General features: G+C 55.0%; 2 protein-coding genes across 4 annotated transcripts in view; one reads left to right on the top strand and one right to left on the bottom strand.

Annotated features, from left to right (window-relative positions):
* NPHP4 (nephrocystin 4) overlaps nt 1–25857 on the bottom strand; it is an 89138-nt gene that overhangs the window by 9039 nt on the left and 54242 nt on the right. For 2 of the 3 annotated variants that reach the window (XM_084786858.1, XM_084786860.1), the window contains 9 exons: nt 19421–19479; nt 17878–17994; nt 17339–17493; nt 17064–17255; nt 16367–16554; nt 7786–7946; nt 5063–5243; nt 1834–1959; nt 15–220 (listed from right to left, as the gene is read on the bottom strand). In XM_084786858.1, coding sequence (XP_084642984.1) covers nt 15–220; nt 1834–1959; nt 5063–5243; nt 7786–7946; nt 16367–16554; nt 17064–17255; nt 17339–17493; nt 17878–17994; nt 19421–19479 — 1385 coding nt within the window. The remainder of the gene's footprint in view (nt 1–14; nt 221–1833; nt 1960–5062; nt 5244–7785; nt 7947–16366; nt 16555–17063; nt 17256–17338; nt 17494–17877; nt 17995–19420; nt 19480–25857) is intronic. The other variant, XM_084786859.1, reaches the window with a different exon arrangement.
* LOC311599088 (uncharacterized protein) lies at nt 10455–13694 on the top strand (the record flags this gene model as incomplete). Its single annotated transcript, XM_084784744.1, has 3 exons — nt 10455–10489; nt 11504–11540; nt 11747–13694. 3 exons carry the CDS (start codon nt 10455–10457, stop codon nt 12917–12919), a joined length of 1245 nt encoding a protein of 414 aa, XP_084640870.1. The 3' UTR covers nt 12920–13694.

Genomic DNA, 25857 nt, shown 5'->3' with positions numbered 1-25857 from the left:
GATGTCTCCCTCACCAGCAAGCTGATCCTGCGACTGTCACACTCCCCTCCGGACTCCTGCAGGCGCACCAGCCGCATCCTTTCCAGCTTGCGCTGGTGCACAGCATCTGCCTCCCCACCTGCAGCCTGGGGACCCTGGCTGGCTGGAGTGTGTGTCAGCAGCATGGCAGCCAGCTCACTGTCCACGTCAGCCAGCTTCTGCGCTTGGACCACACGTTTTCCTATAGAAATGGCCAGAGGGAGAGTCAGGGGGAAAAGCTCCTGGTCTCTCACAACAGCCCCTCAACCCTACGGAACCCTAACCCTAGTCCTTAGCTAACACCAGTAGATGATTTTCTAGATCTGTGTGGGTTTATACTTGCGCAATTACACCCTCTTCTGAACTGTGGCCTCACGTAGGTGGGGATGCGACTGGTCACTGCTGCTGAGGCCTGACTCTCGGGTATATCTGCATCAGTCTGTGGGGGGGGGGGGGTTAGGGGGGAGCAAACTCCCGGCAGCCCAGTCTTGGAGCCAGCCTGGTTCCTGTCTTGCTCTCAACTGCCCTTTGGCTACCTGTGCCCCGGAGTGGGCAACCTCCTGTAGATAAAGGCTCAAATCTTGGATATGATGAGCAGACGCTGAACTGGCCACAGACTGCAGGCAGCAGGCAAACACTGCCTGTGCCCCTTCCCGCATGGAGCTGGGGCTCACAGTGCCGGTGACAAGACCATGTCACTTGCTGACACAGTAAGACTCCAATTGGTGTAGGTGAAATGGGGGAAGGGGGGTCCTACATTGAGACTTAGGTGACAGGTTGCTCAAAAACCAAGCCCGGCAGAGCTTCCCAGAGCCTCGCTCCACAGGCCTCCTGCTGAAGTACTCTGCGCGGCACAGCACGGCAGTTCCTCTACTTGCCCGCCGCCCTCTCTGCTTCCAGGCCTCTCACCACCGGTCTATTTTAAATTCACTTAACTGTCTTCGATGCCACAAGTTGGCTTAGACATCTTCAGTGGTCACCTGAACAAGCACTTTGTATTCGGAGCAGGAAGCCCAGCCTGGAATCTGGCCTGAGCAGTCCCTGGCTGCGGCCCAGGAGAAAACATCCGGTTGGGGGCAGCCTCACAGCAAGATTCAAAGTGGAGCCCGGGGATCAGCACATTCACCCCAACAGATGCCTCCTCTGGCTCCAAAGCCACCAGCAACGAGGTTCTGGAGGGGTCCTGTGGGACCACGCTTCCCGAAACACAAGAAGGACCTAGAACTTCTCAAGGTCTTGCCTGACTTCTAATCCAGAGCTCCACCCGGGAAACATGGGCTCTGCCCGGGAACTCTGTCTGGGGCTGCCTGTGGCAGCGGCTGCGTGGCCCCTGACTCCACGGTCCCTCTTCCCACAATGCACCCTCACTTCAGCCAGCTCCCCGTGCTGGTCAGAGGGCACTCATTCACTCACGCATGCGCTTTCTCATCTCTTCCCTGTGTGAACAGCTCAGACTTAAGTAATTAGCAGAATTAGCATCTTCCTGTAAGACAGCATGGTTGGATGCAGAGCTCAAACACAGAGGAGCTCAGAGGTTCAGCAGCCCTTTAAACTCCCTGAGGCCACTGTTGGGGACCGCAGCTCGACACAACCAGCCAATCTTGGGCCCAGACACTAGGGCAATGGATGGCAATGTGAATACACACACACACACACACACACACACACACACACACACACACACACACACACACACACACACACATTCACACACACACACACACACACACACACACACACACACACACAGGATTCTGCCTCACTGAACCACACCCCCCCATGTTCCACCAGCATGGGACCACAGTTGTAACTCACGTCTGGGGCCTCCTGGTATGAGGAGGCTTCCCCCAGAGAAGAAGCTGGCTCCATCATTAGAGATGACCCGAGACCTGGATGGTGGCAGCGAGCTGGAACCTCTTGCTCTCGGCTCACACGTGTGACCTAAGGAAAAGGACCCTCATAAGATGGCCCAAAGTGGGGGCTGGTGGGTCACATCGGCTCTCCCACATGGAGCCCGGCATGCAGACGCCTCTGCGCTCTCAGACCCACTAGTATGCCCTGTGTCTGCTACTGCACACTGGATGCACCCTGCAACAGGACTGCGGGCATCTGTCTGAGCACTCTGTCTTCTACAGGTTTGGTCCCTCCTGCCCATGAGTGCTCTCCATCTGATCACACACAGTTCCTAGTCCCCAGACAACCACGCAGATGCCTTGGGAGAGCTGAGGCTCTAGGACAGGCCTCTGAAGGCACACCGGACTCCATGTGGAGGCTTCTGCAGAGCAACAGGGGCCTCAGAACATGCATGTTCCCAGAGACCACTCAGCTATGCTGCCTGCTGGCAGATCGAGGTTACACTTTGAGGATGCTAAAAGCGGCCAGAGCCCGGAGGAGGCAGCATCTGAGCACAGGCCCACAGGTCCACAGGCATCGTTCAGACGGGGTGAGGCAGAGCGTAGCCAGTGAGTCACATCCCAGACTCCAGCTCCAAAGCACACCTACGCTGTGCATTCTGCCCACCACCCCTGTCCTGCCCCCCCACACACACACACACTCAGAGCTGATCCAGGCTCCTCACCCTTGCTCTCTCCCATGTGACTTCAGTGCAGAGGGTGGACTGTGGGGTTGTGGCCTATTCTCTGTCACATCCCAAGGAATCACTCCAAGGTGGAGCATGCCTGTCACCCAGCAGTGGGGACATGCAGCTGGCACACTCTGAGTTGGCAGGGGATTTGTCCCACTAGGGGAGCAAGTTCAGGATTTTTCCCCACTTTCCCAGCCACCATCACCTGGTGACCAGATGAGGCCTCTGATCTATCCTCGTCCTACCATGGTGACACAGGCCTACGATAAGCCGGCAGACATGCACTGCCCCAGGAGACAGAGACTAAGGAAGATACTTTAAGGTCAAGGTTCATCTACATGGCATGGGTAGGGTCGCCATGGTGCTTAGACCTCAGGGTCATAGGAGGGTGGGCGGTGACGACAGCTGCAGCAGTGAGAAGAGCTGGACACACGGTCACCCTGGGGACAAGGGATTCTGCTGGCCTTGGTGCTGTGCCGCCTGCGTCATCCTCACTCACCCATACAGAGTCGGTTTGTCGATGACAGAAATAAACCGTGTGAGATGAACTCACCTCCACGTATGTTTCAGAAACAGCACAGAAGGCATTGCCATCAGGTTCGACCTGCCATGCTAAGTTGGCCCAGACTTTCTTCCCTTCTTGGGGGACAGAAGGCGACACTGGGGACACCAACTCATGCACAGCAGGGGTAGAAATACCCTCTAGACACACAGGGCTCGGAAAGCAATCCACGGGAGAAGCAGAGCGGGCCACTACCAGGCGTCGGCCCCACACCAGAGCACAGGTTCATCACCTGGACACTCGAAAACTGGAACTTTGCCACCGCAGGCCCCAGGGACACAGACACCTGACATCAGCCCTGCTGCCTGCCTCCCGGGAAGGCTCCCAGCTGGCCCCTCCCTGACCTGCCCACTTCACCAGCACGCTAGGTGGGTGAGAGAAAGCACTGTGGGTCATTTGATCCCTAAAGGACAAAAGACAGCATGAAAAAAAAAATCAGCAACAAGAGCCCACAGTCAGTCCAGTCAGTCCGGGAGGAGAAATCCCAGAGCGAAGAGGAAAGCCGGTTTGGGAGAGCTCTGTACTAGGCCATGCAGCCGTCCTGCTGTGAATGAAGCTCCCAGCCACCAGGCCAAGGTGCATGCAGGCTTTGTGTCTGTCACCCTGAAGTTTCACACAGCTGGCATTCAGTTTGCTAAGACCTGACCGCTACACCGGATGGAATGACTGGTTTTATAAAGAACTGAAGGCCGTACATTTCCCCTACCTAACAAGGAGGGGAGGGAGTGGCCCCACCGCGGTGCTGCGGCACACTTGTCCTTCCCTGGCAGCGCGCATCAGCGTCCCCTGTGCTGGCTATCTCCGGGCTCTTCCTATAGCCTTATCTCCCTCTTGCAGGCAAAGTATGAAAATGACAGTTTAAGATAACATATAACAGAGCCCATCTTTCTTCCGAGATAAGATTTGCAAACCCGGAGTCGCTGCACATCTGTGGTCCGCCAGGGTTGGGGCTGGGCACATCCTGCGGCTCCCCGAGTTGCACGGACTCCTGGGTAAAGTCTGCTTCTCACGGGAGCCTCATTTATTTAGCCAGAACCTAATTGAGTTTTGCTGTTTCCATGTTGTCTATTTTCCAAGCTGCCTTGGATTTACATTTGTAAACAAGCAGCCAGAAACCTCCAACCAGACTTAATGAGCTGTGCGCTTCTACTCTGCCACCGCTGCTCCGGAAACCGGTGCTTCAGCACGCGCTGGATGTGGCCCGTGGGGCTCCGGGACTTGAAACCATGCTGGGTTTTGAGGAATGGAAAAATCCCTAATACAATGGCAGAGATCTTCATCCCATCCTCGCAATGGCCTCCACAACCAGTCTTGCACTTTCGATTTTACCAGGAAACTCACCCACCCTTCGGGGTGCACTCGGTGAGTATTCTGCTAGCTCTGAAGGGTCCCTACTGGCCCACCTCCCCCCAGGACCAGTGTTGGCCTTACACCTTGGCACCTCTGTCTACCAGCCCCTCAGCCTCTCGGTCCACCAAGCGCCTGCCTAGAATCCTACGCAGCTGCCCTCACTGGTCCAAATAGGGGCAGTAACATGAGCAAGCTATGCGCAGTCGCTCTGCTGAGCCCGCTCTGCTGAGCCACCTTGACACAATGTCACTGAACTGAGAAGAAATGTTTTCCTCCCTATGCCATTCCCGAGCTTCACAGAGAATTCATGACAGCTCTCTTCTGGTGAGCAGGCCCCAACTAGGATCCCTCCTGACACACAGTCATCCTGTGACTAGTCCAAGCTCTCATCAGAAAGCAGGCAGTGAATGTCTGTTACCAACGCAGGTGCTCACCCAAATCTTGTTGGTTTCCTACAAAGTGTGGGGTGCCCACAGTGGCGCTCCCCTGCTGTGCTGGAGAAATGGCACAGAAGCAGGTGAGCTAGCTGAAGCTTCTGGGGTTCTTACCCACGTTGGCCAAGGTCAGGTGCAGCCGGCCCTTCACCACCGTGTGGACACCAATGGGCTTGATGCTGCCGAAGCCAGCCACATCGCCACTCACCACCATTGTTTCCTGCTCATACTCAGTGGCCACGACCTCCAGCTCATGTGAGACCTGAACAGCTGGCCGCCCTTGGCGGAGGAGGTGCTACAGAGGGAGAGAGAGACAGTGCTGAAGAAGAGCCAGGGCCTAACCACAGCCACCTCCAACAGTATGTATAGAGAGGGCGGCTCCTGGCCCACCCAGAGAGGTCCTGGAGGAGGCGGAAGGCAGGCCCATGAAGGGCACCGTCTACAGAGTTCTAATCCCTTGCCACACTGAAGGGGAGATGAGGCAAGAGGCCGGCTTCTCAGAGGCATCAGCTTTAACAAAGCACAGCCCAGTCTGCCCCAGGAACAAACACTGGGTGCACCACTGCAGAGCACCGAGGGCCTGGCAGCTGCCTGAGAGGAGCCAGCCAACAAGGCAGGTGCTGGCCATGACCCTCTCTGGACTTGAGCAGAATTTCAGAGCAAAGATAACCTCTAGAGGGGACCCAGACCAAGGTGCACAGCAGGGCCCACGAGGACAGAACTCAGGTTTCAGTGTGGCTGATGGAGGCGGGGCCAGATGGGGCCACGGGACATGGGGACCTCTGGACCTCTGGACCCGGGCTGAGACAGCATGAAGCCCAAATGCCAGGTGAGGCGGATGAAAAAAGGGAGTGGCACAGAGGCCTCCCCAGGACAGCATCAGTAGGGCTCTCGTGAGGGTGCCTCTCCAGCTGTCAACCTCCATGCCTCTGCATGGCCCCATGCAAGGCTGGGGGTCTAGTGATGGAACACAGGCTTCAGGCCAGCTTAGACCTTGTCAGCTATGTGCCTTGGGGCTTCTTGGACAGAAGTATGGAACCAGACTAAGGCCAGGCTTCTGTAAGCCCCGAATCTCTCCCACAGCCACGAGAGCACATCCTCTGGGAGTAAAGAGGCCAGACCTAAGCTGCTCCGCACTTTGGAGGCTGCCAGCCCAGTGACGAATGCACATCACACAAGTGCACATATATCCATGGTTCAAGAGGCCCTGATACTGGAAAATGGGACGAGGCCTTTGGAGAATGGCCCAGAAATATAGGAACAGCAGCTGGCATTTGCAGGAAACAAGGAAATGTGAGCCCAACAAGGCGCCAAGTCCTGTCACAGCGGAAGGCTGACTGCAAAGACAATGCCTCTAGATGGAAGGCTTCTCAGACACACTGTGAGGAGCAGGTCTTGCTGGTCCCAGCTGCTCTGTGCATCTGAAGGCCTCGTTCTGCTGCTTGGGATGTGACACTAGGCACCCAGAGGACAAGTACATGAGTGTTAGGTAGGGAAAGCCCAGAATCCCAGCTCCGAGGGTTCTCAGTGTGTGACTTTTCTCTCCCTGAAAGAGGCCTGGGGGCCACCAGCTCTAGCCACACAAAAAGCCCTGAAGCGCAGCTAGGATTCTTCTTTGCCTTTCAGTTTCAAAACTTAAGCAGAGGGGCTAGAGAGGCGGCTCAGGGGGTAAGAGCATTTGTTCTCTTCCAGAGGACCCAAGTTCAGAGCCCCAGCACCCACAGGCAACTCACAGCAGAGAGCTGCCTATAGCTGTAGCCTTGGAGGATCCACTGCCCTCTTGTGGCCTCTAAGGGGATCTGCACACACACACACACACACACACACACACACACACACACACACACACACACACACACACACACACGAATTTCCAAGGAGACAGACACAGTAAGGTAATGTGTGGCTGGGGCCAGCCGCACTCTCACTGCGCTGTTCTGGCTGCCCTGTGAAGTCCTTTGTGTCACCCCTGACTCCTCTCACCTGCAGACCCTGCCTCCAGCACCCACACACCATCCATCCCACCCAAGGAACACCATGTTCACAAAGGACACGGAGGCCAGGGATGCTGAGTGACAGGGTGGGTAGCAAAGGCAGGACAAGGTAAGAGAGGGAAAAGAAGGGAACAATGTGAAAGCGGGGAGCACGGCAGACAGTGTGGCTGGGATCCGGGAGGGACCTCGGCGGCTGCCATGATTGCACAGGGCTGAGGCCAGCCCAGAGGTTTCCATGGTGATCTTATGCTGGTCCTCTGGAGTTCACTTCACAACACAGAGAAAGTTGGGAAGAGAGTCCAAGGGGGAGTGATGGGTCTCAGCGCAGCACAGGGAGAGGGCAGAAGAGCAGTCAGAGGTTTCTAACTAAAATCATAGCGTATGGTTCAGAGGTGTGGGTGTAGCTCAGTAGTAGAGTGCTTGCCTGGCATGTACAAGGTCCTGGGTTCGATTCTTGTATAGGAAGGGAAGGAGAAACCCATTCATTGTTGCCAATAGGATGCCTAATCTCCCCATACCTCAGTCATTTCGCCCTCTGACGGGCTGGCTCCAGGCACCGCAGAGGACAGGCCACTGGTACCTGCCCTGAGATGACCTACATCATCACTTTGGAAGGACAGAGGTAGCCTTCCCTGGAAGGCCAGTGTGCGAGAGAAGCTCAGCAAGAAAAGCATGGCTGTAGAACTCAGCCCCATGGAGAAGACTCCCCTCAGAGGGGCAGAGGACACTGCACCATTTGCTGTGAGGAAACAAGAGTGCGGCCCTGCCACGAGGGGACAGGCTGAACAGTGACTTGTCCCACATAACTCAAGTGCTCGCCCTATGCCTTGGGTAGGCCGTTACCTTCATGTGGACGCCAGCAGATCCAATGAGGAGCAAGGAGTCTCCATCCCAGACGTCGACTTGCAGCGTCTGTGCAGCCAGGTAGTGGGTGAACCAGCGCTGCTCACCCGGTTTCAGGAAGCCAGGATCCACCATGTACCTCCGCTGGAAGCCGGGGGAGCCTGCACAGGGGAGGCCGGGGTGAGAACACAGCAACCAGAGTCGTTCATCATCTTTTCATGTTGGAGATATTTCTGCTCTGGTCATGATCACTCATTTCTGCTTCCGTCACAATGACAGTTTATAAACACATTAATCAAAATCATCGTAAAATATCCAAATTAACAAAGCAAAGAGCGGCGTTCGGAAGACTGTACCTTCTTTCCAGCGTGCACAATAAGCTCCCAAAATAAGACTTATGGATTCCACAGAGTCCTTGTAAAACAGTTGATGATGGATGGGGACAGCGCCCCGTGAGGCTCGCCGGGCATTTATTATTCTGTACAGAGAACTTAAGGAAGAGAGCGCGCCCACATGTACTGTCAAGGCTGGGGCACATATGTGCGCACGTGCACACACACACACACACATGCACACGCACACACACACACAAACACACGTTTTGACCCTGCCCCTACTGGGCCTCCTCAGTGCAGGACAGCAGCCTAAGAAATCCGGATGCCTCTCAGAGGCTGCACCTACCTATCAAGCTAATATGGTAGCGAGGCTGCGGCCTGCGCCTTCACCTTCCTGGAGAGACAGGGTCATTAATTCTCAATTGACAAAACTGACACTGAGATCATCATTATTTAAGGCGCGTGGAGCAGCAATGCCAAGACATACTCAAAGCAGCATTTTCCCCTTCCGTCAACAGTGCCGACGGAGGTGGGGTGGGGGTGGGGTGTCTCTCCTCCCTTCGTGACATGCTCTCTAATACCTCAGCTGCATGGGATGCACAGACCAGCATACTGTCTGACCTCAAGACAGATGGCACCTTTTCATGCAGGAAGAGCGTGTGATGTGAGACAGGCACAGCCTGTGACACTGGGCTCCAGCCCTGAGGAACAGGGGGAATAGAAAATGGGTGGTCTGGGGCGGACCCCAGGCAAATGTGGTGAGGCCTGGCTTAGGCCATCTCAAGGGCTGGAAAAGCCAGGGCGGAACCAGGAAGATGACCTATGAGGAGCTAAGTGAAAAACCATCACACAGAAGATATGCCCCGTGTGGCATCTCTCAGGAGACCAGACAAAGCCACCACCAACCCTCGCCTGGCCCTGTCGGCTGGTCCTCACCTTAGGAGCTGCACACAGGTGAGGACCTGGCTGGCTCCTCATGCCTCTCAGAGACACGTGGGCTCTGGAGCAGCCCAGTGAAGACCAAAGCCTGTGCTTACCACACAGAGTCAGATCAAGGCTTCGGAGCGGTGCCAGCCCTCAGTGCACCCCAGTGAGACTCTGTGCAATGCCTGCAGAGCTCACCCCATCCTATCTTCCCCTGCACACATGACCACCCACCTCCCTGGGACACCCTGAGCCCAGCATGTCCTAGGCTGGACCCCTGTGTCAGCTCCTTCCCACTCACCCAGCTGGCTCCCTGGCTCCATCACCATAACATTCACCCAGCTGCCAGGCCCCTTCGATGCTACCACCAAGTCAGTCTCCCAGCGAACACTCGCTGTGCCCTGCCAGACGCCAGTTCTCACACGAGGAACATGAGGAAATAGGACACACAGTGCCCATGCCCGTGTGGTGCTAAGGTAGAGGATTTTCCACTGAGCACAGAGCTGGAGCATCAGGCCCAGGGCCGGCTGCTGTGGCACCTGCTGGCCATTCATACCAAGCTGGCCACATCTTCACACTGCAGGCCCAGCCCACTGCATTCCTGACCAGTCAAGGCCTTGCCACTGTGCAGCTACAGAAGGACTTTCCCTGAGGGTCCTGTGTCGTCCCTGATGGCTCGGAAGCTGTGATGCCACCAGCCACACCAACAGGGTCCATTTCCTCCCCAAGCTCACAGCTGTCACCACTCACTGCTCCACGCCCATCCTGCCTAGCTCCTTGTGGCCTCCTCACCCAGCCCCCCACAGTCCGTAGGCATAGGACTATTGTGTAAGTCAAATGCTGACTTCTATACGCCCCCCCCCCCCCCCCCCCCCGCCGCGTCTGGCTCCAGTCCTGGTTCTGTGAATCCTCTGTCTCAATGAGTGTAAACACTGCTCCCCAACTGTTCCCTTGTATGTCAATAAAGCAGCTTGCAGCCAATCGCTGAGCAGGGGAGAGAATAGGGCGGGACTTCCTGCCCGCCAGTGGAGGAGGAAGTGGGGGCTTCAGCAGGGGATCCAGCTGCAGAGATGAAGATTCAACTGGAGCAAAGAAAGAACTGAACGGCAAATAACTTGGCGGTTTTGGCAAAGATGGAGTCAGGATGACATAGACAGTGAAGAACAGACTTAAACTGCTCAAGATTGTGTTGTAAAGCCTTACAAACAAATACAAAAGACTCTCAGTTATTTGTGTGATACCCAGGTTAGGAGAGAAACAAACCCAGATCTATAAAAATAAACATAACGACAGTCCCAGCCACAGAGGACACATTTCCCTCTCCGTCAACCCCGCCATCCCTTTATGATCCGAATGTCTCCCGCCCTGGACAGGTGTTCCCAGCTCCAGCAAGCGACACGTCCCGTCTACATGGTATCCGAAGCTCAGAATGAGCTGCAGCAGCTGTGAGCACCTTGGCAGAGAGGCAGAGGCACCCAGGGAGCGAAGGGAGCAGCAATGGCACACACCCACTCTCTACTCAAGGGCAGATCTAACAGCCCACAAGAAAGGGAGGACCCAGTACACCGGGGTCTACCTACCCCACAGGCATCTGCGGAGAAACACCAAGCAGTGCTCCCAGGAAGAGAACGTGGGCACATCAGGAAAACATGACTACATTAAGCCACAAAGAAAAGCTGAACAGGCCCCATAAGCAGAGTTAATACAACCCCAGCTTCCTGAGTACAGGGCCATAAACTACAAGTCATTCATAAAACTTTAATCAAAACCAGTTCACAACTTCATCCTAAGTAACTACGCGAAAGGGAACACAAAGGTTTTCTAGAAAGCCTGACTTGGTGGCACATGCCTGTCATCCCAGCATGGAGGAGGCGGAAACTGGAGGACAGGAGTTCAAAGCCATCCTGGGCTACACAGCGAGTTCAAGGCTAGCCTGGCTACATGACATCCCTTCAGAAGATGGAGGAGGACAAAGGAGGAGGAAGAAGGAAGAGGAGGAGAAAGGGTTCTAGGGAAACAATGAAAGCACGGCTCACCAGAGCGAATGAGACAAACACAACCATCAAAGAAAAAAGCCATAGCTCTACATACCGTAGATTTACAAAACCAGACGATCTAAGAAAAATAAATTAAGTGAGCCAAGAAAATTGGGAAACTAATGATCAAAAAAATACCGAAAGGAGGGGCTGGAGAGGTGGCTCAGAGGACAGGAGCGCAGGCTGCTCTTGCAGAGGACCCAGGTTTGGTTCCCAGTGGCAGCTCACAACAGCCTGTGGCTCCAGTTCCAGGGCATCCGACGCCCTCTTCTGGCCTCCACAGGCACTGCATGCATGTGGTGCACATACACACACTGATTTTCTTTTCTCTCTTTATTTCAGTTATTTCATGCAGATGAAACTGTGCACTTAGTCCATAAATATCTGTGGCATCGTTTAACCCTGGAGTTTGTTAATCTTCAGTCCGGATGACCTGTCTGCTGAGCCGTTTCCTGCCAACGTCTGTTTTTTCACCTCTGTGAAACGCTGCATGCTATCAGCATCTTTTAATCAGAGATTTAATACGCTGACTGCAGTTGAGTGGGGTTCTCCTGCCTGTGTGCTTTCTGGGGCGGTACACACACGCTCTCCCCCATTACCATAGCTTTGTTGTATGTTTTGGCACCTGGTACTGTGGTGTGCCCGAATTTGTTCTTCTTCCTCAAGCTCAGTCAGCTGACTCCTGTCACCTGCTGGCTGTTCCTCTGTCATCTGCTGGCTCTTCCTCTGTCACCTGCTGGCTCTTCCTCTGTCACCTGCTGGCTCTTCCTCTGTCACCCACTGGCTGTTCCTCCGTCACCTGCTAGCTGTTCCTCCGTCACCTGCTGGCTGTTTCTCCGTCACCTGCTGGCTGTTCCTCCATCACCTGCTGGCTGTTCTTCCGTCACCTGCTGGCTGTTCCTCCATCACCTGCTGGCTGTTTCTCCGTCACCTGCTGGCTGTTTCCTCCGTTACCTGCTGGCTGTTCCACCGTCGCCTGCTCGCTGTTCCTCTGTCACCTGCTGGCTGTTTCCTCTGTCACCTGCTGGCTGTTCCTCCGTCACCTGCTGGCTGTTTCCTCTGTCACCTGCTGGCTGTTCCTCCGTCACCTGCTCACTGTTCCTCCATCACCTGCTGGCTGTTCCTCTGTCATCTGCTGGCTGTTCCTCTGTCATCTGCTGGCTGTTCCTCTGTCACCTGCTGGCTGTTCCTCTGTCACCTGCTGGCTGTTCCTCTGTCACCTGCTATCTGTTCCTCTGTCATCTACTGGCTGTTCCTTTGTCATCTGCTGGTTGTTCCTCTGTCACCTGCTGGCTGTTCCTTTGTCATCTGCTGGCTGTTCCTCTGTCACCTGCTGGCTGTTCCTTTGTCATCTGCTGGTTGTTCCTCTGTCACCTGCTGGCTGTTCCTTTGTCATCTGCTGGTTGTTCCTCTGTCACCTGCTGGCTGTTCCTCTGTCATCTGCTGGCTGTTCCTTTGTCATCTGCTGGCTGTTCCTCTGTCATCTGCTGGCTGTTCCTTTGTCATCTGCTGGTTGTTCCTCTGTCACCTGCTGGCTGTTCCTCTGTCATCTGCTGGCTGTTCCTCTGTTACCTGCTATCTGTTCCTCCGTCACCTGCTGGCTGTTCCTCTGTCATCTGCTGGTTGTTCCTCTGTCATCTGCTGGTTGTTCCTCTGTCACCTGCTGGCTGTTCCTCTGTCATCTGCTGGCTGTTCCTCTGTCACCTGCTGGCTGTTCCTCTGTCACCTGCTGTCTGTTCCTCTGTCATCTACTGGCTGCTCCTACTGTTAGTTCTTTCTTCTGTGTTCACACCAAAGCATTATGGTTTACTCTCTCAGGAGTCGTGGACTCTTCCTTAGCTCTCTTTTATACATCACTGCCTCGCGTGAAATTTGCTCTTTCCTGCGCTGACTTGGTTGAGGCTGTCTTTCTTCCTCTATGTATTCTATTTAAGTATCCCGTGCAGTGCTGGCTTTGCGGCCATGGGTTCCTTTGGTCTGTGAAATGTCATCATTTCGTTCTGAGATGTCTTTATCCCTCTGTCAATTCTAAAAGGCGACTTTACTGGATATGGCCATCTCAGCAGCCAGTTGCCTCCTCACAGGGCTTGACACACATACAGCCCAGGCTGGCTGTGAACTTATGAGTTAAGGCCAGAGCTGAGAAACCAACGTTGCCCAATGCCATCCTCCCCTGGCCTTGAGCCTCTGTGTGGAGCAACTTTCCTGGCTTCTGTGCTCTTGTTCCTCAGGACAGGGGCAGCAGGGGGAGGGAGAGGGACAGCGCTGTCCCATTCTCCTCCATCCAGGCCTGCTGCAGGAAGAGCAGAGGCTAGTGTCCAAAAGGGCTCAGGCAAGCAGAAAGGCTGCACTTGTCCACAGGGTGACGGGGCGCTGTTACAGCTGTATCCGACTGTGTCTAAGCACCTCAAGGGTAAGAGCCAGAGGTATAGCTGGCTGTTGGGGTGCACACTGGCTATCAGGGTGCACATTCCCACACTGTTTTGTTATAAATAAACATAAAGAGAAGAGATGTTTTCATCTGTACCATCTGTCTCCATTAATTGACCTTGGAGAGAAACAGTGAGCTTTGCCTCTTGTGCCTGGAATCCCCAAGGCAACCACCTGGATGAGCCCTCCAGCCTTTATGTTCACCCTCCTGCTACATCCCTTTTGCTCAGGTTGGGCCTAGGCCTGTCTGCTGCCTGCCCCCACCCCACGCCACCTGCCCCACCCCACGCCGCCTGCCCCCACACCACATGCCCCCATGCCACATGGCCCCACCCCAAGGTGCCTGTCCCCACCCCAGGCTGCGGTCCCTTGAAGGATAGCCTTCTTTCCCATCAACATCAGCCTGAAAGCACAGTTTGCTCCCATCTTGGTAAGTCTCCTCGTGTGACAGCACTTATTGTCCTGTTTAAGATAATCAGCCACTTCTACTTTGATTTGCTCAGTGACTCATCACTAGGTGTCTGTTTTAATTTTTTTAATCAGCTCAGAGTTTGGGGAGGAGGAATTAGTTGAAGGCTTCTGACCTAGTGGATTTGTGCCAGAGAATGGTATACAATTTGATTTAGTAATTTTTAGGTTAGTATACAAAGTTAACAGAAGTTGCAGCCTCTGCATTCGCTACAAGTTCTATGGGGGCCTCTTTCCAGCCTTCACTTCCCACCTCGGCTCTGCCCAACAGGGGTGTGGGACTCACCTGTGCCAGAGGGCTTGCCCTTTTCCTTGAGCCTGGCAATATTTCCTTCCCCACTTGGGCCGTGTGTGTGAGTGCCTCTCAGACTCAAATCATTTCCCTTGCACACTACCCCATACACACACCACAGCCTTCCACCCTCCCGCACCCCTGAGCCACACCGGCTGCCTGTCTCTGAGTTCTGACATCAATGCAGTGAAGTTGCTTTGCCTGGTGTTGGAATCTGAGTGTCGTTTCCTCATCACTGTCCACTTCAAGGGACAAGCAGAAGCTCAGACCCCAGCATGGTCTCATGAGCTGTGTCACTGAGCTAAGGTGGGACAATGTTACCAGGTATGTTTTGCCTTGTGAGGTTTAAATCTGTTAGTTGACAATGACACCAGGAGCAGTGAGCCACTGACTACCCAGTGTTTTCCCAGTGTCCCACGTGAACCATGTCTCCTCACAGCTGGTGAGACACACAGATCATGGGAGCATTTGCCTGTCAAGCAGAGGCATCCAGTGCAGACAGGGGCTCTTATGTGCTCTCCAGAGAAACACTCGCCCATAGGCAGTGGGCACAGTCTGTGGCCACAGTGCCATCGTAAGAGCCCCTGCCCAGTGCTGCAAAGGAGGTGTCACACACCGCAGCCACACAAGCTCTCGTGAACACCCGAGACCTCACCCCCAGTGCCCAGGCAAGGAGGGAACAGAGACACTGCCATGAGACAGAAAACACATCCAGGCTGCTGCAGACGCGCTGGACAACATGGCTCACACTGAGGAAAGAGACTGGTCTCACTGCAGAGCCAGGACAGGCTCCATGCAGCAAAACAGGGCTACGTCATCTCTGTTTCTGTCTTTAATTACAATTAGTGTGTGTGTGTGTGTGTGTGTCTGTGTGTCTGTGTGTCTGTATGTATGCATGAGTGTGTGTATATTTTCTATGTGTCTGTGTGTGTTTGTGTGTATGCATGTGTGTACATGTGTGTCTGTGTACATGCATGCTTTTTTGTGTGTGTTGCATTTGCGTGTGTATGAGTGCCCACATGTGCACACACGCACACATGCCATGGTACACACGCAGAGGTCAGAGAACAACTTGGAGGAGTTGGCTCTCTCCTTCGACCGTGTGGGTCCTGGGGATGAACCCAAGTCATCGGGCGTGGCAGAAAGCACCATTACCCACTGAGCCACCTCACAGCCTGAGACCTGATTTCTGAGAAAATTAAGTTTTAAACTACGAATATCTGTAGCAACTGTAATATTGGCAAGATGGCTGATGGTACCGGGAAACCATTTTTAACTCTTACACAGGATTATACTATTGAGTCTAAGGGGCACTGTGTAAAGGAACACTTGTAAAATGAGGCTGACATCACCAGAGGCCCCGGAGGCCCTGGGCAGAGCCAGCCGGCCAGCCATGGAGCTGGGTCTTGTATGCACACCCACCACTCCGCTCTCTCAAGCTCCGCACATGTGGCAAATAGCACACAACGCACCTCTCCTAAGAACAACACTTATGGGACTGAAGAGGTGGCTCTGCAGGTAAGAGCGCCTCCCGCTTTTACAAGGAAGGGTGATTCCAGCCCACGCAGACGGCTCGCAGCCACTGTGACGCAACCCGGAGGACATCTTGTAGCCTACCTGGTGCTCTCACATGAATAGCAGACACACACACACACACACACACCACAAACACATCACACACACACTTACACACACCACAAATACACCACACACATACTTACACACACCACAAACACACCACACACACACATACACACACCACACAGAGAGACACACCCACACATATATACCCCCCACACCCCATACACACACAGACAGACACACATACACACCACACATACCACAAACACACCCACACACACACTGCATATATACATACACCACATATGCACACATACACACCACACACACACATACACACCACACACAATTACATACACACACATACAGACACACAAACACCCCCCCACACCCCACACACATATACAGACACACACATACACACACACACCACAGAGACACACACACAAATAAAAAGAAATTATGAACCAACAGTTCCGCAGCTTAGCAGAAGCACTTCTGCACTCACCACTTACCAGCATCAAAGGAGCCATCTTTATTGATGGGGACGAGGATGTGGGACAGGGGGCTGGAACTGGTCTTGTCCGCCCCGTCCAGCTTGACCAGCTGCAGCCGTGGTGTGGTCTCGGGTGGGAAACGGTAAAACTGGAAGGTGAAATACACAGTCTGTGGCCACGGTGCTCCTGGACAGTCCTGGGCCGCTCTGAACACAACAACAGGGCACCAATCAGACATCTACAGAGGAGCTCCCAGGGTGTGATGGGCCCAGGGACAGGACGGCGACCGTTTCAGGTGCCATGACCTCCTGCCCCTGGAGGTGCTGCCGCAGCAACACTGGCATTTGAGAGCTGGGCACACATGGGGCAGGTTTTAATTAGCCGAGAAGACTTCACAAAGCAGGGCTTCTGGCATTTATAAAGGAAGGTCCAGCCAGAATAATGTAAAAATAGATGGCAGGTCTGAGGTCAGCATGAGACAACCACCAGTGTTTAAGACGAAGATAGCCGATGGCTGATCTTGTTGTTACACACCACATAACATCAGATCCCCAACCACCCCATAAACACACACAAGTACATGTGTCAATTAACTTAGAGAACAGATGGCCCTGCTCCAGCTGGTGAGAGCGGAACACAGAGCCTGCGAGCATCGGGCCTTCAGCACGAGGAAGCCAGGGAGCACGGTGCATCGGCACCCAGAGAGAGACGCTACCTGCTGAAGGCAAGAAACTGCAACACTATCTCGTTCCCTCGAAGACCATCTGATTCCTCCTTCTGAGGGCTGAACCTCACAGGATCTGCAGGACTGACGACTGCCACCGGGTGCCGGCTGGCATCGAGAATCTCAGGGAAGCCGGAAGACTGCAGGAGCGCCATGGCAGCTCTGGAGAGCTGGCTTCTGGAGCTGAAATGGAGAAGCCCTTCAGCCCGGCTGCCGGTGCCATGAGAGCATGCCCATCAAAGGCAAAGGGCCCAAGCCTCACTCACCTCCTGGTCTGGGCTCCCACGACAATGGGGGCGTGCAGAGGAGTGAAGGGAAGTTCCTGCAGATGCTCGATGATGGCAGGCGCTCCCAGGACAGAGGCCGGCTGGCTCAGGTCCGCTTCCAGGTGGGAGACGCTGCTCTCTAATACAGACTCCTGCTGAGCAAAACCAGGGGTCCCAGTGAGGCTGCAAAAAGCCGCCAATGATGGGCCCTGAGGATGCTTCTGCCTCAACATCTGTCAGCACATCTGCCCCATGCAGTACTTGGGCCAAACTACAAAAACTCTTTGTTTTCACCTGTAATTCAAGGTAAGCTGGTCATTCTGAATTTTATGCTGCAGCCTCATGTGTGAGTTACAAAGCAATGAGGAGGAAAGCACTGGGCACAGCAGTACTGCCGAGACACCTGATGTGCAAGGCCTCAGCTCCCAGCCCACATCACACAGAACCCCAAGTACCAAGCAAGCATCAGATTTCCTTCCCGTCAGGGGTTGATCAGCCTGTGTGGGAGAGGGAAGCGGGACAGGGTGGGGTCAACTTACTGCCTGGATCTGGGGTCCCTCCAGGGACTTGAGACTGTCCAGGGGTTGAGGAGGGGGCGTGGAAGAGCTCCGTGGAGCCAGAGACTGTGGGGAGGCTGCCAGCTGGGAAAGCGACAGCTGCAAGGCAAGAGTTCTTGGGTGAAATGCCAGCCCAATTCACGAGGCCACCAGCTCACAGACACACGAGGGTGCTTGCACAGACCCCACGGGAGAGGAGTCCCGGCGGGCAGTGATGTCAGCGGATGCTGTCAAACCCAGAGGCATCCAGATTCCCTCCACTCATTATTATAAGGAGGCCTGGCGCTGTGGCCTCCCAAACATCACAGGTGGGTGGAGAGGAGAGGGCGTCCTGCTGCAGGGCAGACGCTAGCGCACCTCCTATCCTTCGCTCCTATCCTTGCACTGGACGCCTCCAAGGCCCTGTCCAGCTCCCTGTCCACTGAGTCTCCCCACCAAGGCAGTGACCACACCAGCTGCCCATCAGGGGCCTAGGGACAGAATTCCCACCCTCACCTCCTCAGACCACGATCTGTGCCTCAGTCTCCTCATCACTGTAAAAACAGCCTCAATGGCTGGGCTAAGCCAACTATAAATGTTTATGTTCACAAGTGGAAAATGACTGCTGATACCAGAAGGCACGAGTGGGATGGGGAGGGGAGGGTGGGGGAGGGGTGGAACAGAGTGGGTTGAGGTCAGGAAGGGTGGGGTAGGTAGGGATGAGTAGGTGGGGGAGAGGTGGGTGGGGTGGGGTGGGGTAGAATGGGTGCGGCTCCAAGCTGCACTAGAGCATGTGTGTCGCAGCTGGACTGTACTTCCAGGGTGCACTTCTGAGGGGTGGTGGTTCCAGCAAGGACAGCTAGCCCAGAGGAGAACTCAGTGGGAGGAGGACAGGAGCAGTGAGCACTGGGCAGAGTCCTGGGGCCATGGGAAAGGTCTTTAGGGTCCACTCGGCCCCCTTCAGACTACTAGGCTGGCAGGTGGTCCTCAGCCTGCACCTTGGATCTGGCTTCTCTAGAAGGCAAGATGATGCTGAATGTCATGAAGCCAACGCCACCCCAGGGCCAGGGACACAAGAGCCTCCAGCCGGCCCAGCTGCCAATGACATAGCCAGGAAGAACTAGAAAGTTCTAGACTGTGGAGATGAATGCTGGCTGGTAGGCAGATGGCTGTCCAGATGTCCTGCCTCTGTCAGCTGTGGTCCAGAATCTGCCAGCACCAAGAGCTTGGCCCATGGGCCTGCTGCTGCCTGGTGTCTGTGTCAGTCTGGGAGAGGTGAAGGCCAGGTTCCCTTGTCTCAGGCAGTCAGTGGCATTGGCTCAACAAGCGTCACCACGGAGGGAATGTGGTGGCAAGGTCCAGGATCAGTAAGCCACCAGATTGGCTGCTGGACCTGGAAGCCAGCTAACTGAAGAAAGCCGCAGAAAAGAGCAGGGGGCACCAAAGACACCCCCAGCCCCAGCATGCACAGAGTCATTTCTTAGGCCCCAAACACCCTGAGCCCTTTTTCTAGCATATGTAAGAGACCCCCTGAGCCTGGACTTACCCCTGGTCCCACAGGAGAGTCCTGGATCGCAGCAAGATCCTGCACTGGTGCTGGCGTGCCTGGGGTGGGGGAGCACAAGGGGCCATGAGCCTCTGAGGGCCCAGAGCCCAGGATTCCAGTCCAATCAGGCCCACTGTTTCTCTACCTCATCCGTAACTAGCTGTGTGCGTGAACTGTGGCCAGCACAGTTCTTCCGTGTCCAAAGGGACTAGAGGCGTGGCCGCAGCCTCCTCAGACCTACTCTGCCACTCCCTTCCCTCTGCAGCAAACAGCCTTGCTAAGTGTGGGCCAAGTGAGGCAGGACCATGGTTCCCTAGACCCTCGGGTTCCTGGGTCCTTGAGCTCTGACACACAACTCCACTACTGCACGCTTTCTGCCATTCACACCACTGTCTTGGGGTGCCCAGCTCTGAGGGATCCCTGGCACAATGGTTCCAAGGCTGTGGCTTGTCTCATGGTCCAGGTCCCACCTACAGAGCACAGCCCGTGCGCCAGGCCCTCCTCATTCATGGTGCAGGTGCCCCTTTGGGAAGTGTAGGCAGAAGTCAAGGTCAGCCCTCTATTGAGTTCCCCAATCAAGGGGCTGAGAAGAGCCGTGGCCCTTGAGAGGCCAACACAGTGTCCAGTGGCCCAAGGAGCCCTCTGCAGACTGACACTCTCCTCTAGTGGGGCTGCCTGCGCTCACTGCCCTACAGCAGTGATCAAGCCAGAAGTGAGGCTGCGGTTGCTTTGTGGGGATCACCACAGCCATGTTCCATCTTATAGCCATGTCACACAAGCCACCAGTGGCCTTCACCTCCAAGGTCACAACCTGCTATCAATACTGGGGGCTGCCTTGATGAGGCCCCAGACCATCATACAGGGAGGGCCACCTCTGCCTGCCCCCAGAGACTAGGGTATGGCCAGAGTGGCATTTCCCTGTGGAGTGGCGCGACTGTAGTATTAAGATCAGAGCTCCCATCTCCAGCTTCAGGTCCAGCCCTTGCCTGGATCACGACAGTCCCCAGTTGTGGGACATTGCCAAATTCCAGGGGACCTTATCCCTGAGTGGCCTTCAATTTCTGGAAAAATTGTGCCCTCTCCCCAGGGCGTTCAGTAGCCAACACTCATGGGGCCAACAAGAGACACTAGTCACTCACATACCTCTCTCTCCCTCCCCTGGGCCCCCCGCCACTGCCCTGTTTCCATATGGCCCCCAACTGCCATGAATACATCTCTCATATGTGCCAAGGTCCCCTGGGGCCCCCACAGCTGACAGCCTGGTGTCCCTGCCTCTGTACAACCTGTGGAGAATGCCCAACAGCCTCCTGCTGCACTCTGGGTAGCAACAAAACAAAAACAAGGCCAGCACACTCACTACTGAGGAGGGAACACGCAGAACAACACGTGCTTCAGCCCACACGGCAGTGGCTTTCGGACCACACACCACCTAGCTTCTCCTGGATGCTTTCCAGAAGGTTCCCTAGGCAGCTTGTCCTGGGCCTTGTGAGGGCTCACTGATGGGGACAAGATGACAGGGAGTTGTGGGTGCCAGCCAAAAATGACTTCTGCCTCAGGTGACCTAACTGTCCAGCCTGTCCGGTACTGCGCATGGCCCAGCTGCCACCTGGTAAGTGTCCACTCACCCACCAACTCTCTCCTAAAATGTTGACCAACAGGGTTCCCAGAGACCCGGACACTGGCATCCGAGGAGCCTGTGGTGTAAGGACCCAGCTGTGTTGCTTTAGGGGAGCCAGAAGACAAGCCCAGCTGACTGTTTACCCTAGGACGGTCTCAGCTCTCTGGTGGGGCAAATGTGGGTGCTGCCAGCCAGCTGGCCATCACAGGGTGCCTGGCCCCAGTCCCCAGACCATCTTCTGTAGCTCCGTCCTCTTCCAACAGCCTAAAGATCAAACAGGAAAGCTCTACTTTGTTCCACCCTAAATGGGGACTTGGAAAACTCTGCAGGCTGATTTTAGTAAAGAGGAAAAATTGCAGGAGATGGCTCCATTATCCTTAGCTGAGAGAACGCCAGCACTTAGGCTCGGGCCTGTGCATCCTCCAGGTGAGGGAAAGCTCGGTGGCTGGAGGCGACACTATCGGAGCCCATTACCACTTCTCCCCCACAGGCTCAAATTTGGGTATTGTATGGTATGTTTCTTCATGTAATTCTTTATATTGTGACTTACCATGCAATTTTACCTTCTGAGAGAGTTAAAACAGCCTTTAAAAGGCTCTGGCAGCCCTCTTACGACACCTGCTGTGAGCCCAGGCTGTGAGGGCCCAACCCACACCCCAGAGAAATACAGGCTTGGAAGAAATGCATCCAGACCCGCAGAGGCTTATTTTCCAATCTTTGCTTCGCCCCTCCTTGGGGTTCCGCAGGAAGGCTGCGTCTAATGAGAAGACCCACTTCCGCAACAGCACACAACTGGGCAGGACCCCAGGCAGCACACCTATGTGCCACACTTGCCTGCAGACTGCCCAAGGGCACACACTGTCCCTAAACCCATACAATGACCGACCACCTACAGCAAGGAGGCCTCGGGCAAGCAGGGATGCTGGTGTGCTGAACAGGGCAAAGGCAGCAAGGTGGCCTTACAGTGAGAAGACCGGGTGACCAAACACGTGTGGCTGGCTGGCCTGCAGCAAGCTCCCTGGCTCCCTGGGCAGAGTGGACCGCAAGGCTCTGGCCCTACCACTGCCCCCATCTGCTAGCTTCAGTTCCCACGTGGCCTTTAGTTCTAGCTAGGTGCTTCTTGTCAGAACCCCACAGTGGGTAGCCCTGCAGCAGCTAGAAGGCCCTTGGGCTGCACCAATGGCAGCGGTCAGCTGAGCCTGCACAGGCTCCACGAGCAGCTGCTGACACGCCACCGCTTCTCTGAAGAGTGTGCCCTTGGAGCCTGAGCTCCATCCCTGGACTGAGATAGTGTCTGGCCGTGCCTGGGCTGCTGGGCTTGAGAAGAGGCCTGGCCACTATGAGGAGCGGGCAAGCATGCGGACGCGGAGGATCCTGGGAACATGTGGCCAGTGCAGCTCAGCTGCACACAAGCTGACGGAATACAGAGAATAGAGCCAGTGGGTCCCCCAGACACCAGCAGAGGCCGCTGGCCAATTGCCAGGGACAAGGAAAACAGTTCCCTGACCTCCGCAGGACCCTGTCCTGCCCGAACACCGTCTATCTGTTCCTGACACTTTCTTACTCCCTGCCAGTCTCCACATGCCAAGAACTGCCATCACGAAGTCTCTATTGTCCGCCCCAAGTGTGTCAGTTCAGCCTCAAGAAACCCAAATGTCCTCCACCTGACTAAGCCAGGTGGGGGCCTATGCTCTGACCCCGATCTAAGCTGTCACAGGTCTCTCTGGGTCACTCAAAGACCCAAGGCCTCCTGTGCACGTTAGGGAGAAGGGCTGCAGTGTGGTCAGAAGGGGACACTTGCCTGGGATGTGCTGGGCAGCTTCCTTCCAGCCCAGGGCAGATGTCAGCGTGTTTTAGCCTAACCACACATGGTGGGCACCGTGCTCTACCCGTGTCCACTGGCACAGCTGGCTGGTACCCAGGTCCACCCATACAGCTGGCTGGTACCCAGGTCCACCAGCACAGCTGGCTGGTACCCATGTCCACCCATACAGCTGGCTGGTACCCAGGTCCACCGGCACAGCTGGTTGGTACCCATGTCCACCCACACAGCTGGCTGGTGTCCCAAAGGGCGAGTGCGCACTGAGCTTTTCTGCTCACTCACAGCACCCCACCAAAAGACGGGATTGAGGCATGAGGCAGTGCCCTCCCCACAACCCTCTCACTTCCACTGTCACATTGTTGATGTATAGGGGCTCAGGAGAGCGGGGGGTGCCCCCACCGCATCACCTCAGCAGCCACTGAATGGCCATTTGTCCCCTTGAGCCACCTACCTCTCATGCCATGTGACAGTGAACAGGCAGGATGGGCAGTGTCTTTCTCATCTTTACTCTCCAATACCTCTGATGCTTGTGTCCCAATTTGTCATGTGCTTGTACTTAAGCAAGGGCCATAGAAAGATACCAAGACAAGGAAGTAGCTGGCAGAGGACAGGACAGCCACGTCCACCACTGTCTCGGGGCTGCTGGCCCTGGGGACGCCCAGTACAACAGAACCTGTGGAGGCTGGGCGTGTTCTTTCTGGAAGGATGGATGGGTTACCATGGCATCTTCCTGCTGATGGCCTTGGTGGGGAGAGGTGGGCGCTGCACACAAGGCAGCCCAGGGCACTCTGTCTCCGAGCCCCAGCTCCCTTACTGAGGGAGCAGCAGGCGTGTGGGATGGGGGTGGAGGGATGTGGGTAGAGGAAAGCACTGGGCTTGCTGAATGCCCAGCCCGTGGTCACCTGCAGCCAACCACAAGACAGGGGAGCAAAAGCCCTGAGGGTGGAGCAGGAAAGGAGAGAGACGGGAGGCAGTTGCCTAGCAACAGGCAGCAGCTGGAGAAGGGTGGAGGCAGAGAGGGCTGGTGACAGTGTGGCCCATCACAGAGAGGGAGAGGAGCGAAAGGCCTGGGCCCTAATGAGATGGTAGTTAGACCTAAAGAAAAGTAGCAAAGTGGCTCCATGACACCAGACTGTGGGGATAAAGGATGAATTGCTACTAATGGGCTCCGTCCGGGTGCCGGGATTCACAAGGCAAACCCATCCAAACAGCCTTTATTCCTCGCTATCTGAGAGTAAGCCATCCTTCCTGAGGCTTTGATCACTGGGATGGAAAATGGGAAACTAAGAGATAAAGGAAGAGCCTGGTGACAGGGCAGGCGTGGGCCTCCACCTGTGTGGACTCAGACTACAGCCCTCATGGAATGGAAAAGCCAGGTGATCCATCCAGAGCCCCGAAGGTCAGCTCAGCTCAGTTTACCGACAGAGGCCACGCTCTCCACGGTCCTCTGCCCAGACTTTTTCAGCACATGCAATGGAGATTCTGCTGCTGTGTCTAAGGCAGCCAAAAACCTCTCCCCCCAATTGTGTGGCAGGCACCCCCAATACATAGCTGTAGGGGCTACCCGGTACAGTGGCAGCAGGCGGGATCTAACCACACATGGACCCTGGGAAGCACGGCAGTGCACGTTAGCGATGACCCCTGCTGCAGGACTGTTTTCAGATCTACTGAGCAAACAATCCAAAATGCTGTCGCCACCAGAACACTCAAAAGCAAAATATATGGGTCAAGGAAATTCCAAGTTTAATCGAAAATGTGACCTGAGCGCCCTCTAGTGGTGATATGCTTGCTCTCCCGCTGCCGGTGATGAACAGATCTCTGCCTCTCTATCAACTTTATAGGAAAAATAAAAACGATGATGCATAAGGGAAGGCCCAAATACCTCACTTAAAGTGACGGCCACACATCATTAAGATTTCCAGAGGAGCTGTGTAAGCTGGTGTGACACTGAGGTCTGCAAAGTTCTCCTCGTAAGTTAGACACTAGTGGATATTTAAAGTTTCTTTATACTGGGGTCTTGGGAGGCAATGATTTTTAAGCCTAGAGTAGAGTGGAGATTGTATTAACACGACATGAGTGCAGCCATAAATCCAAATTAAATAAGCCAAACAAAATCAGGTCCCAACCACAGTCATGCCAGCCCGACACTGTACTCCAAAGCTATTCCTGATGCCAGCAGAAACCAAAACAGATGCCTCTCTGTGGACACAGCGAACCTTTCAGCAAAGACCTCAGAGTGTGCACAACGGCTCTCCCTGCTCATGTGTCCCAGAGAAAAACACCCCCGGCCGGCTCACCCTGCTGTTGGTCCAGCCCCAGTACACCTGTTCATTACAGACAACCCCTCCCCCAGCACATCCACACAGCGGCTGCTGACGACAGGCCGCTGACTGCTGGGTTCTCTACTTCTCAAGCTGGGGGAAAGCCTAGCAGCTAGCAGCCGTCAGAGAAGGTGGGGGGCACACCGAGGTGCAGTGTGGCCCCACAGACAGTGAAGCTGGGCAGAGCTAAGATGATGGAAGCTTACATAGCCACCATAACTCCCAACTGCTCTCCCTGAGCCCACACCCTCCCTTAGGACTTTGCTGTGGACAGCCGCCCTGCACCCCTCACCACACACGCAGAGTAGGTGTGTGACCGTGTCCCCACCCCTGCCCCCATCCCCAGACCCCCGTCATCCATAATGTTCATAAAGGTGGATAACACAGCCAGGTGCCTATCTCCACCTCAAAAGTCTCCCGGAACAAAGCGACACACGCTCTGTTGAGACTCCTAACCCAAGGATTATCCTGGAGCGTCTTGGCTCAGAGCACAGAGAAACTTCTGGCAAGGAGCCAGTTCTGCAGAAAACAGAGCTGAAAGGAGGGGAGAGAGCACAGGGTGGGGGCAGGAGGATAGATGGGGTCTCAGTGACATCGTCTGTTCTGGGATCCGGCCTCGCTGAACATCAGTGCTGCCTCTGGCTTTCTATCACAGGGGCCAATGAGATTCTTTCTT

The sequence above is a fragment of the Acomys minous genome (assembly GCF_964271855.1).
Source record: "Acomys minous genome assembly, chromosome: 6".
Classification (NCBI taxonomy): Eukaryota; Metazoa; Chordata; class Mammalia; order Rodentia; family Muridae; genus Acomys; species Acomys minous.
Note: the sequence above shows the minus strand (reverse complement) of the source record. Positions and strands in the feature narration are given on the sequence as shown.